Source organism: Pelophylax lessonae, assembly GCF_965119305.1.
Source record: "Pelophylax lessonae genome assembly, chromosome: 3".
Taxonomy (NCBI): Eukaryota; Metazoa; Chordata; class Amphibia; order Anura; family Ranidae; genus Pelophylax; species Pelophylax lessonae.
In genome coordinates, this window is record NC_138770.1 from 626180545 (window position 1) to 626194836 (window position 14292).

The following is a 14292-nucleotide window of genomic DNA, read 5'->3' on the forward strand; positions in this document are numbered from 1 at the left end:
ATACTATTACAGTAGAGGAAATAAAAAACAGATAGGGGAGCGGGTACCCAGTTTTGACAGGTACCCCGCTCCCACTTCCGGTCAGATAGAGGAAGTTCAGGATCCCCCTCTATCCCACACAGCCTGCTGGGACACATTACAGTTCCCAGAAGACTGCAGAACCATTTACAAAGCGCATGCACAAGTGAGAAGCCAGCTGTGAAGCTGCAAGGCTTCACTGCTGGTCTGCCTTAGTTGAGATGCTGATACCTGGACTGCAAGCCAATTGAGGAATCGGCTTGGGTGAGGACAGAGCTGGATCCCTGGACAGGTAAGTGCCCATATATTAAAAGTCAGCAGCTACAGTAAAGTATTCGTAGCTGCTAAAGTTTAAATTTGTTTTAGGCTGGAGCTCCTCGTTAAGTTCCAACTTTAGGTGCGCACTACACTCTATAAAAACCTATCTCTGTCAGTGGCTTAGCAACTCTAAAGTCAATTTAATTCACTCTAATAACAGAAATGAGTTGCTTAGGGCAGCATTTGTCTTCTGATCTTTGAAGTGTAATTCTGATTTGCATGATAGACAAAGCAGTTGTGTGTTTTTTTTTTTGGGGGGGGGGGGGGGGGTCAATATTCAACTTTTCAATTTACTAAAAACAATCAACATTACTTTCCTTGTGCCTTTGGAACTCTTAATGGAGACCACACTCCATGAACACTGGCTGAGAAGCAATCCAATACACCAATACAATGAGTAAAATGAATTAGTGAACTGTTAATGCAATCCATGAAATACTGCAATAATTCTTAACTTGCAAAGGCCCTGATTTTTTCTTTAATCTGAGATTTAGGTAATTTATCCTAGCCGGATGCTTTTTACATGTGTGTTCCTGCATACTACTGTGACTACATCTTACATGATTATATGCAGTCTTCATCTCTGCAAGGTACAGTGCAGCCTCCCATAGCCAACGTGACAAAACTTGGCCTCCACTTTCGCAGTTCTCAGGAACTGGTGCTCTCAGTACACCATATCACAAGGCCATCTAAGACAGTAATATGACTTGGTGGATGACAGTTATGGCTGGATGAAAAACAGAGGCCCATGGGCAATTAAAACATCTCTCTTCTGCCGTGACTTGAAGGATACCTCAAATATCTATAGATGACAAGTTCACTTTAATGTTGGGTTAGAGACAACACGGTCATCTGTGCTCTGTGTGCATGGTTCACTTTAACACTGGTTAGCACAATCAGATATGTTTTATAAATCTTCACATTGCACATCACTTAACCATTCACAAGTTCATTTGGGAATTATTGCATAATATGGTCAGCCAATAAGTGCACAAATATATAGAACATATAATAACAAGTAACAGATGAATCTAGGAAAAAAAACACACACACACTTTGGTGTATAAGAGGTTTACATCTGACTCTATGTATATAAAAAAAGGCTACATTACATTCTGTATCAGTTTAGTGTATGGTACAAAAATCCTTAACATCTGAAACGTCACGATCTTTGTTAGAAGTGGTAGAAGGATTTGTCAGACTTTGGACAGGGGCTCCAAAACTGACTCTTCTCCCTCAAAAATAGCTTATTAAAAAGTTCACCTTTTTAAGCTGAGAACCTATCTGCATAAAATCAATGCATTGTCTTCTGTGGTTCAGTTTGAATCCCGATAAGGGAAGGAGGCTGTGGACCAGAGCTTGTGGTCACGACTGGCCTTGGGTTCAGACGAGGGGGCAAGGAGCTAGCAGGCCGGATTAGAGGAGGAGGTGGCTGGTTGAGGGTGGGCCTTGGCTGGACAAAGCGAGCCTGCTGCTGTAGAGGTGGAGGTTGTCGATGTAGGGCTGGGGCAGCTGGTAGTGAGGGCCGAAGAAGAGGTGGAGGCTGGTTCAAGGCTGATGCAGAAGCTGCTGGTGTTGGGGCAGAGGACTGTTCTGGAGGTGACTGGCTGGTTGGAGGAACTGTCTGGCTGTTCTGTACCTAAGACCAAACAAAAAAGAAAAAAATCCATTTATAAAGTTAAATCTTTTAATAAAAGGATTCTGTACTCATCGTAAAATCCTTTTCACAAAAAACCTAGGGGAACACAGAGAAGATGACTCAGAGTAACAGATCTTGCCTTTAGAATGTATAACACAGAGAAACTGAAAACCATCCTCCCTTTGAAACAACTAATTCATTGTGCACATTTTTTAAAAATGAAAAGCTGTACCCAATACTTTCCTTGGCTATGGTGGGACATCTAGAGGCTTTTGGAGCTAGAGTAATCTAAAGAGAAGCTCCAGGCCCCCCCCCCAAAAAAAATATAAGTCAGCAGCTACAAATACTGTAGCTGCTGACTTTTAATATAAGGGCGCTTACCTGTCCACAGATCCAGCAATGCCCTTACCCAATGCGATTCTTCAATCGGCTTTGGGTGCAGGCGCCAGTACCTCAAGAGAAACAGGAAGTGAAGCCTTGTGGCTTCACAGCCAGTTTCCTACTGTGCCTTGTGAATGGTCCTGTAGTCTTCTGGGACCTGTGAGGTGTCCCAGAAGACTAAAGGGGGAGGGGGCGGACATACGGCTCCGATTGCCGTGGCACATCTGACCAAAACCAGGTGCCCACTTCCCCCCCAAAAAGTGCCAAATGTGGCAGAGGGGAGGGGATGCAAACAAGCAGAACTTCCCCTTTTGAGTAAAGTTCCGCTTAAGTAAGCCATAGCTACTGCCATCCAGATTTTCTGCTTATGCCACTATAGGCGGTTCCCGAGTTACAAAGAAGATAGCGTCTGTAGGTTTGTTCTTAAGTTAAATTTGTTTGCAAGTCAGAACAGGTACATTTTTTAAGTAACTCCAGCCCAACAATTGGATTTATGTCTTACCGTAAAATCCTTTTGTCTGATGTTCATTGACGGACACAGCTACAGAATCTTCTTGACCATTGGGTTATGTTGCCCCTTACAGGAATAGGACACTAGGCAGGAAAAATGTTTACCACGCCTATAGGGCAGTCCCAGGCGGTATACTCCCATTTCCTGCTGTAGGCATTCAGTTTAGTTGCAAGCAGTGTCAGAATAAAAATAACCCAACTCAATAGAGGGGTGGGTGCTTTGTCCGTCAATGAACATCAGAGAAAAGAATTTTACAGTAAGACAAAAATCCAATTTTCTATTTAGTGATGGACACAGCTCCAGAATCTTCTTGACCATTGGGACATCCCAAAGCTGTGTCAAGGGGTGCGAAAAAAGACACAGCAGAAAAAAAGTTTCCAAAAGGCTAAACCTAGCCAACCAGGTAACATGGAGCTCAACCAGGAACAACTGGAGCTCATCAGAAAAAAACATACACCCTCAAAGAGGACTAATTCTCTCAAACAGAGGCCTGCAAAACGTTGCGGCCAAAAGCAGTATCTGCAGATGCCAGCACATCTATTGTATAAAATGTTGTGAAAGTGTGCACAAACGACCAGGTGGCCGCTTTGCCAACCTGCACCACTGACGCCTGATGGCGGAGGGCCCAAAAGGCACTAAGCGCCCGCGTAGAAAGCGCCCTAACAGGGAATGGAGGAACCTAACCCTTGATGGAATAGGCCTGCACCACCGCCCCTGTTGTCCATCTGGAAATGGTCACGGCAGACGCGACCAACCATTTGCGAAGTCCATCTGTAAAGACAAATAGTAAGGCTGATTTCCTAAAGGACTCGGTTGCCGCAAAGTACACCCTGATCGCCCGAAAAACATCCAGAGAGTGCAAGGCAATCTCCTTAAGATGTCCAGGCTTAGAACACAGGGAAGGCAACACAATGTCTTTATTCAGATGGAAACCAGAAACAACCTTAGGAAAGAATGACTTACAAGGGTGCAGCACCACTTTATCTCTATGAACCACCAGGTAAGGGGAACGACAAGACAACATCGCCAGCTTCGACACCCTGCGTGCCAAAGTAATAGCCACCAAGAAGGCTACCTTCAGGGACAATGTAAGCAGAGGAAGCTCGCAAACATTTTAGAAAGGCTGGTACTGGAGAATCAACAGCCCCAAATTGAGATCCCACGGAGGCAACGGAGACCGTACTGGGGAGCCAAGTGGTGAACCCCCTGAATGAGGGTGTGAACCAAAGAATGTGTAGCCAAAGGACGGCAAAAGAAGACCACCAAGGACGAAAACCTGGCCCTTGACAGTACCCAAGGCCAGGCGCTGCTCAACACCTCGTTGGAGGAATGCCAAAATCGGAGCCACCGAACTGGAGAGGGGATGAACCACAAGAGACTCACACCACGCAATGTGCGCCTTCCAGCGCGATGGTAAAACCTTCCTAGAGGTAGATTTTGTCTTTTACAACGTGGGAATCACCAATTCAGACAACCCCCTATCCTGCAACACCTCGCCTTCAACAGCCAAGCCATTAAAGCCAGCGACTGCAAAGCAGGATGGAAGATTGGCCCCTGGGCCAATAAATCTTCTCTAAGAGGAAGTCTCCAAGGGGCATCGGCGATCAGCGTACCAAGACCGGCGAGGCCAGCCTGGAGCCACTAGGATGACCAAATCCTTTCTGCCTTGATCCGTCACAGGAGACTCGGCAGAAGTTTTAGTGGGGAAAGGCGTATATTAGAAAATACTGGCCCCCAAGGAGACACCAGTGCGTCTGACGTCGGCCAGAGGATCCCGAGACCTTGCCACAATTCTCTGTACATTACTGTTGAGACGAAAGGCCAACAGGTCCACCTCTGGAGTTTCCTACCCAAAACATAGCTGTTACCGACTACCTCCCGAGCCGCCAGGACAACACTTCTTGTGCCCCACTGGTGATAGACATACACCACGGCCGTGGCATTGTCCGATAGATCCTTACCTGGCACTCCTGAAGGCGATCTGTCCAACGAGCCAAACAAATCCTATCACCCGAAGTTTCAGTATATTGATCGGTAGTCTTGACTCCCCCAGAGTCCAGACCCCTTGAGCACATCCGTGCCCAAAAAGGCAGGCTGGCAACCGCAGGGACCACTGTCCAGTACAGGAGAAGGAAGGATTATCTAGAGACTGTAGCTCCTTGTCCCACTTGGCAAGAATCTCCCTTTGCAGAGGCTTGAGTCGAACTGTGTAAACATAACCGACTTGAAGGTAGACACCATCAGGCACAGCGCCCGAACACAAATGCAGAAAGAAGACCAACTGATGAACAAAAGGAGATGAGTCGCATCCTGCAGCTTTGGAGTATTTGTTCCCCTGGAAAAAAACACCCTGGCTGAAGCTGATCCAGAGTCAGACCCAGATAGTCCAACTTGGTGGACGGAACCAAAGCAGACTTTTGGAAGTTCAATTTCCAACCAAACTCCTACAGAGAGAGATCGCACAGTAATGACCAGGTTGTCCTTTAGAGCAGTCTGAGACTCTGTTCGCAGAAGAAGACAGTACAGGTAATCCCCCGCTGACGTTACAATGCCAACACCGGGCCAATACTTTTGTGAATACCTGAGGAGCTGAGCTGAGGCAAGCAAAGAATAATGCATGAATTGAGCATGCTCCTCACCCACGGCAAGCGGGGGAAACGCTGATGACTAACATATAATAGAATATGAAGGTAAATGTCCTTGATGTGGGGATGCCACTACTGTACCCGCACAAGCGGTTCAAAGCCTTCAGGTCCAGGATTGGACGAATCTTGCCTTCCTTCCTGGGAACTGTAAGTAGGTTTGACTAGAAACCTTGAAAGCGTTCAGATTTTGGAACCGGAAAAATCACGCCTTGTAGCAGAAAGACTTGCGCCGCCCCCAAGAGACCCCGCAGGCGGTCTGGGGACAAACGCAGATTGGAAGGAAAGAACCTCACTGGAGGATAAGATCGAAACCCGATCTTGTAGCTGGACTGGATCAGCTCGTGGACCCACCTGTCTTAAATCAGCAAGGTCCATGGGTCCGGAAAGAAGCAAAGACGTCCCCTCACCTCAGACCCGGGTGAGGGTGCTCCTTCAGGCAGAAGAGGTCTGCATACCCGCTTTCCGTGATGAGACTCCTCGCCTCTGGCAGCCTGTGGAAGAAGAGTACTCTCCCCCCCCCCCGTAAGACCCTTAAGGATGTCATCCAAGATCCAAACAGGCAATCCCCCAAAAAGGGGAGAACAGATAAAGCTGTCTTGGAAGACTGGACTGCAGACCAGCATTTCAGTCATATCTTGCACTGAAGGACCACTGCTGTCACAGACAGGCTAGAAACCATAGGAGTCGCATCCATAGACAAAACTGCAACCCCCCGGCCAACTGGTCTGCCAGCTCGCAAGGGCAGGTGGAAGCTGTTCCCCCTTCAGATCCTGGCACAAAAGCTTTGCCCACTCCGTTTAAGTCTGGGACACCGATGCTAATGGTAAACACCGACCTGCTTAGGCACCGACATCATGCGTTTAGGTCACTGACTCGCGACAATTTTGTACAGTAGGCAGAAAAAGAGGACACCTTTGCCTCTTTGGGGAGCTGCGGGGACCAAAAGGGACCGGCACCTCCGACGAAGCAGCAGCTGCATCCTCTAATTTTTAAAGTTGCCAGCACTAATACAATCAGTGCATCTACCAGTGCCGTTGCATGCGTGGCTGCAGTAGAAGAGGAATCAATCTCACTATCAGAGCACTCAAAGTGCGTGGACGCAGACCCAGGAGGGTCGCTACATACTAAGTTTACCCTGAAACATAACAATCAGGATTGTTGCATAAAAACAAAACAGCCAGGGCCCACGAATGGACCACCTTCTGGACCCCATGAAAAAAACAAAAAAAAGGGGTCTCCTACCCTCATGAAAATAAATGGCCCCCTTAAAGGGGGCCACCTGTCGCAACGAGGACGCGCAGGAAAGGTACCCAGAGGGTCTGCAGCGCTAAAAGGGGGGGTGTCCAACGCAAAATGGTGTTATGCTGTCATTACACAAAGGTGACCACTCCCACAGGGCTGGCCACATGGCTTAGTAGGCCGCAAGCCATGGCTTAATTTAGGTGGAGGCCCAGCTGCACAGATTCCATCCGAGGGGAGGTGGGCGACTACAGGACACTCACTGGGGGCCACCCCCCCTCCCGGGGGCACCCACTCAGCCACAATCTGCGGCCCAGTAGGCCGCAAGCCCCGGCCTAAATTTCAGAGCGAAGCCCGCGAAGCCGACCGCCCAGGAACAACGGGGGAGAAGGCGGACACCCAAACGGAGGGTGGTGGCTCCAGCCACCCTCACTTGGGCCTCGCAAAATTTTTGGCCGCATGCAGCGTGAACTCGTGGATGTGAATCCATCCGCTCCCCCAGCCCAACACAACAGCCGGGAGCCCTTAGAACCCCCTGGCCCAGGTCACCCCCAGGGTGACGAGGGACCCTGTTGTAACCTGGTCAGCAGCAGCCCCAAAGAAAACCCCTTTCAGAGCACATGGCAAAAGCCAGCTAACAACCTCCATAGGGAGGGGCGGTGAGGCGGTACGGAAGACCCACGGTGACCCTACAGGGGCTGGGGAGAAGGAGGGGAACTTGGAGGTCCCACTCTCCCAGGAAGGGGCCCACGTCCACCCCAAAACCCTCAAGGGGAAGAGGGGGGGGCAACCACTTACCATACTGTGGAACCGAGTGGGAACCCGCTCCGGACAGATCACCTCTCCACCGGAATGAGGGTGCTGTCGGCCAGGAGAAACGCTGCGACTCAGGCCGCGACCAGGTCCTATGCGTCCTCGTGAGATGTTTAACTTGCAAGCCAGCCCCGGTCCAGTGGGGCTATGTTGCGGCAGACCTAGCGCAGAGCTGAGGCCTGCACGAGCTTGCTGAAGTTGATTGTAGTTCTCGCAGGAACAGAAAATAATAAAAGAGGAAAAAAATCAGTTTAAAAAATCATGGAACTAGGTCCTTACTCTTGACTAGGCAGAAAAAAACTGACTACCTATAGCAGGAAGTGGGAGTATACCTCCTGGGACTGCCCCATAGGCGCGGTAAAGCTTTTTCCTGCCTAGTGACTTACTCCTGTAGAGGGCAGCATAACCCAATGGTCAAGAAGATTCTGGAGCTGTGTCCATCAATGAACGAAAGAGAAACATTTATTTTACGTTTTTTTGGATAGCATAGGGAAGGGTTACTACACTTGTAACGTTTGTTTTGCTGTCTGTGCCCCTGTTCAGAAGATTTCACCTCACTTTCTTTCCATGTGACAATTGGATTTAGAAAATGATGGATTGTTGTGGAAACAATGATTGGTGATAAAGCTTCAGTGAAGGCACCTTTTTCTCATGAGAACTCTTACAGGAGTGAATTTCCCTTCCTAGGGGTAGATTTCCTCTCACTACCAGTTGTCTCCCTCAGTTTGTAAGTAGGAGTCGTTGTATGTTTGTAACCCGGGGACCGCCTGTGCTGTTTTAAGGGTCAAGCCACTGTCTTGTCCCGCTTTGGATTTTAGGTCTAATGTACAATAAAATGGATCTTTTGGGAGTACAGCAGTCTTGACATTCTTCTTAATTCTGGCCAAAACTTTTTCTAGCTTTGTACAGAATGCAGAATTGTCGCCACTTTTACCAGGCTTTCTCTGTAATGTCCCCATTGGAGAGATGCATTTATTTGTTGCCTTTTGGTCTGTTGAACATAGTAGTATAAGCTTTTGGTTGTATGGGTTTTAAAATTGCAAAAAAATACCCGTTGAGCTAATACTTTGCCCTTTTTCTTGCTTTCTGTTCTGAGGTGCTAACACTACTCATAAACGCCTAATCCTGTCTTAGCGTTGTCAGTGTCATGCTTATTCCCAGGCTCCCCTATATGATTATGTATGGAAGACCACATTGGGGATAAGATGTTTTTCAGCATCTTAGTGCTCCAAAACGTTAAAAATTTGGCCTATACCTCAGCTTCATCTTCTCAGAGTCCCTCTATGTGTGGCAAGTTTATAAACTAAAAACAAACAAAAACAAAAAAAAAAACAAACAAACATGGTTATATGCATTACATAGCAATGTATAGTCTCATCTAATAAAAAAACTCTTGAACAAAAAAGATCATACTATTCATATATTTATATAAAAAGCACACATAAACATAATATTCAAGTGTAGACAATTACAGATTAGCATTTTACACTGCTGAATACTACCTATTTATCATTAATAACTACAAAAAAGAAAAAAAAAATGACATGTCTGAGCTATGGGTACACAAACACACCTCATCCTCTTCATCAGTGCTCTTTCCTGATGGTACATGAGAAGTGTTTTTTGTGTCATCCCCTAAAGCAGAGGCATCACCATTAGAGGCCTGGGTTCCTTGTTCTGCTTCCCATTCCTGCAATACCTCCTCTAAGTTAAACCGACGCCTGTAGTTTACAAAGAAGTTCTTCACTTGACCCACTGTCTTGTTGCCAATTACATCTGCAATAGCTTGAAAATCTTTACCATATTTGCGGACACCTGGAAGGCAAAGTACAACATTCACCAAAGACGGCAGGCTCATTCGAGTGCTGTATGTATGTCAACAAATCGTGCATGGTTTGAAATTTTGGTTTCTAAACATCTTGTGGCAACACGATAGGGATCGTTCTTATTTGTTCTTTTTAGGACACTTGTTGCCTTTACAAAATAAATATACACAGGTACATTTCGGCCATTATTTAACAAGACTGTGGTTTCAAAAAATATAGGAAGGCCTCACGTGCCATAAAAGCAGTTTTATACCTACCTGCTATATATATATATATATATATATATATATATATATATATAGCCCTTTCCTCAGATCTTCGCTCTTGCAGAGCAATTGCTTCTTCACATCCAACATGGTGTGATGGATGTCTGGTCCCCCCACTGTTGTTCCGTCTGCTGGCTCCTACACCATTACAGGACACAGATGTGATGTAAGGGTACATGGAAGGAACCGAAGTGGTGTTTTGGGGGACATAGGCATCCGATACTCCTTGTAGTGTTGGATGTAAAGATATTTCAGGTGACCATATCTTACAGTAAAGATAAGAGAAATGGTGACAGGACAGAGGAGTATAAAGTCTTTTATGGCAGGTGGTGCTTTGCTCCATTTTTTATTTCCTAATGACAAAGCCATGTTAAAGGACTGGCCGACTCAAAACCATTACTTCAGTTTTGGGCAGATTATAGTAGGCTGGACCACCCAGTGACTCCTATCTCTTGGAAACTTTGAGGTTCTTAGCTTAGCAAAGGCTGCTGCAAGGGGGTTCTTACAGCTGGAGATGGGCAGAGTTGGAAACTCTGATGGGGACAGCTGATCTTGGAGGCCTCAAAAAATATAAGCAAACAGGTGACTTAGACCACTAACATCCAACCATAACTGAAATATTGGCTTTGGGAGGCCTAACTTTTTAACAACACAGTGCAAACAAAGATGATGGGCAGTAATCACTAAAAAACAATTAGAAAGTAGCTCCCAATAAACCCATTCTCAGTTACTGAAAATTGGACAACATGAGTAGTCTACATGCAATGTTCTCTGTACTATGTGACTTTATTGTGGCTGGGCCCCATTTAATAAAGAAAATGTAAAGCCAGCAAACTGCCAGGTGGAATTAAAGAGAACCTGTTATATCAGCAACATTTAACAGGATATTGTGAATAGAAAAAAAAAAACAAGCCACTTGAAGTCACTTCATCAAATTGCTGACCTCTCTCTTAACCACTTCCGGACCTGCCGTGGTACATTTACTGCAGCAGGGCAGCGCGTACAGGCAAAATAACGTATCTGTACGTCGGAAAGCAGTTTCTGGGTTGGGGCGAACAAGCCCCTGGCCACCTACTCCCCTGTGATTTGACACAGCGGAAGTTTATAAGCAGATCTCGGCCAATGATTCATGGCAGAGACCTGCTGATCAGCTGTGTCGGATCACAGCCCAGAGCCCTGTGTTGACAAACAGCTCAGGGCTCTGAACAGAGGGGATGATTGCTTTACTGTATTTCTTTTCCCTGAAAAAAAGGATCTGTAGTCAAAAGCAACACATACTACACACATTAAAACTTATTTAGGCACACAGTTATGCCCTTGATTACCAAGATGTTAACCCTTAACCCCTTTCCAGCCAGTATCATTAGTACAGTGACAGGGTATAGTCTTAGTACTGATCACTGTATTAGTGTCACTGGTAATGTCAGTGGGTTAGTCAGTTCCTATAAAGTGTTAGTTAGTGTGAGATTGTCCACCGCACTATCACAATCCCACTATAGGTCGCTGATTACTGCCATTACTAGTAAAAAAAAAAAAAAAATTCCAGTATATATATACACACCATAGTTTGTAGATGCTATAACTTTCAAACAAACCAATCAATATACACTTATTGGGATTTTTTTTTTAAACAAAGATGTAACAAAAAACATTTTGGCCTAAATTTATGAAGAAATGTAATTTAATTTTTTTTTTATTGGATATGTTTTATAGCAAAAAGTAAAACATTTTTTTTTTTTTCTCAAAATTTTCCAGAAAGCATTATATATGTGAAAAAAATGATATAAATTTAGTTTGTGTAATTACCAGTTAAAGTAGTGCAATGGGATTTCTGACATTTCTGACTTGCCATAAAATCCATTTCTCTGATGTTCATTGACGGACACAGCTCCTTATCTTCTTGACCATTGGGTTATGCTGTCCCCTACAGGAGTAGGACACTAGGCAGGAAAAAGCTTGACTATGCTTATGGGGCAGTTCCAGGGTTTATACTCCCACTCTCAGCTATAGGCACTCAGTTTTGTTACAAGCAGTGTCAGTAGAAAGTCAACTCCACAGAGGGGTGGGTGCTGTGTCTGTCAATGAACAGAAATGGATTTTACGGTAAGTCAAAAATCCCATTTTCTCTTTCGTTCATTGACACAGCTCTTTATCTTCTTAACCATTGGGATGTCCCAAAGCAGTGTCAAACAGAGGGTGGGAACAGCAAGAAAAAAATTCCCAAGGCTAAACCGTAGCCAACCAGGTAACATGGAGCTCAACCATAAACAACTGGAGCTCACCTGAAAAAAACAATACACCTTCAAAGAGGACCAGGTCCTCTAAACAGCAGCCTGCAAAACCTTGCGGCCAAAAGAAGCATCTGCAGATGCCAACACATCCACCTTATAAAACTTTGTGAAAGTGTGCACAGACAACCAGGTGGCCGTCTTGCAAACCTGCAGCACTGACGCCTGATGACAGAAGGCCCAGGAGGCACTAAGTGCCCGAGTAGAGTGCACCCAAACAGTTAAAGGAGGAACCTGACCCCTAATGGAATAAGCCTAAATCACCGTCTGTCTGATCCATCTGGAAATGGTTGCAGCAGAAGCGGCCAACCCTTTCCGAGGTCCATCCGTGAGTACAAATAGTGAGTCGGACTTCCTAAAAGACTCCATAGCTGCCAGGTACACCGACTGCCCGAACCACATCCAGGCAATTTCCTTAGGATGTTTAGGCCTGGGACATAGGAAAGGCAACACAATGTCTTCATTCAAATGGAAATCAGAGACGACCTTTGGAAGGAACGACTGACAGGGACGAAGAACCACCTTATCTCTGTGAACCACCAGGTAAGGTGAACAACAAGACAACGCCACCAGCTCCAACACCCTGCACGCAGAAGTAATAGCCACCAAAAAAGGCCACCTTCTGGGACAACGTAAGCAGGGGAACCTCCCTAATATTTTCGAAGGGAGGTTTCTAGAGAACTGACAACCAAATTGAGGTCCCATGGCTGCAATGGAGACGGCACTGGAGGAGCCAAGTGTCGAACTCCCTGGATATAGGTACGCACCAAAGAATGTGTGGCCAATGGACGTTGAAAGAAAACCACCAAAGCCGAAACCTGGCCCTTAATGGTACCCAAGGCCAGGCGCTGCTCAACCCCTCGGAGGAAAAGGAACCCCAAGAGGCTCCTACCATGCAATCGTCTTCCATGTATGATGGTAGATCTTCCTAGAGGTAGATTTTCTAGCCTTTTAACAGCGTAGGAATCACCGATTCAGACAAACCTCTATCCTTCAGCCCCTGGCTTTCAACAGCCAAGCCGTTACAGCCAGCAACGGTAAAGCAGGATGGAAGATTGGCCCTTGGGACAACAGACTTTCCCTGAGAGGAAGTCTCCAAGGAGCATCGGCTCACCAGCTTTACCAGTTCGGTGTACCAAGACCGGCGAGGCCAGTCTGGAGCCACTAGAATGCATCTGTGGTGTCAGCCAGAGGATCCAGAGACCGTGCCACAAACCTCTGTACCTTTCTTGAAATGTGTACAGCAGAGAGGGCTGGAACAAATTGGTCTGCCCACCTTAGAATGTCGGCAACTTCCCGAGCTGCCAGGACACTTCTTGTGCCCCCTTGGTGATTGACATAGACCACGGCCGTGTCATTGTCCGATTGAATCCGTACCGGACACCCCTGAGGAAAAATTGTCCAATGATCCAGACAAAGTCTGATCGCTCTGAGTTCCAGTACATTAATCAGCAGTCTGGACCCTTCTAGAGTCCAGACCCCTGAGCACAATCTGTGCCGAGAACGCTTCCCTGGCATTCGTGGTGATAACCGTCCAGTACAGGGGGAGAAAGGATTTTCCATTCGAGGTGCCGGAGAACAAAACCACCTCTAGAGACCGTGGATTCTTTTCCCATTTCACCAGAATCTCTTTTTGAGATCTCATGTGGAACTGTGCAAACGGAACTGCCTCAAAAGGTAGCCCAGCACCCACATGCATGCCCGGAAGGATGACCATCTGCTTGACAACAGAAGCTGAATTGCCTCCTTCAATGTCTGGAATTTTTCCAGAAGAAGAAACACTCTGGCTGAGGGTAGCGCCACAAACTGATAATGCTCCTCGCCCACGACAAAGCGGAGGAAGCGCTGGTGACCGGCACATATTGGAATGTGAAGGTAGGCGTCCTTGATGTCGATAGAAGCGAGAAAATCCCCCTGATGTAGGGACGCCACTTCCATGCGAATGGACTCTATTCGGAACATCTGTATCCGTACAAAGCAGTGTAGCGCCTTGAGGTCTAGAATTGGATGTACCTTGCCTTTCTTCCTGGGAACTGTAAAGAGGTTTGAGTAAAACCTCTAAAAACCTTTCCGAAGTCGGAACCAGAACAATCGCCCCTGAAGAAACAAGTCTTGCACTGCCCTAAAAGAGACCCCGTAATGGATCTGGGGATAATTGCAGGTTGAAAGGGAAGAACCTTTTTAGAGGAGAAGACCGAAACTCGATCTTGTAGTCGGACCGAATGACTTCATGGACCCACTTGACCTGTACCAGGGAGGTCAATAGATCCAGAAACCAGCAAACATGCCCCCTCACGAGTGAGGACGCCCCTTCATGCAGAGGAAGCCTTGTCCACAGGTCTGGAAGA

At 46.5% G+C, this 14292-nt stretch overlaps 1 protein-coding gene across 2 annotated transcripts in view; it reads right to left on the reverse strand.

Moving 5' to 3' along the window:
* Positions 1 to 1041: 1041 nt before the first annotated feature.
* RCOR3 (REST corepressor 3) overlaps positions 1042 to 14292 on the reverse strand; it is a 113835-nt gene continuing 100584 nt past the window's right edge. For both annotated transcript variants that reach the window (XM_082249766.1, XM_082249767.1), the window contains 2 exons: positions 9138 to 9379; positions 1042 to 1975 (listed from right to left, as the gene is read on the reverse strand). In XM_082249766.1, coding sequence (XP_082105892.1) covers positions 1631 to 1975; positions 9138 to 9379 — 587 coding nt within the window. In that variant the 3' untranslated portion in view covers positions 1042 to 1630. The remainder of the gene's footprint in view (positions 1976 to 9137; positions 9380 to 14292) is intronic.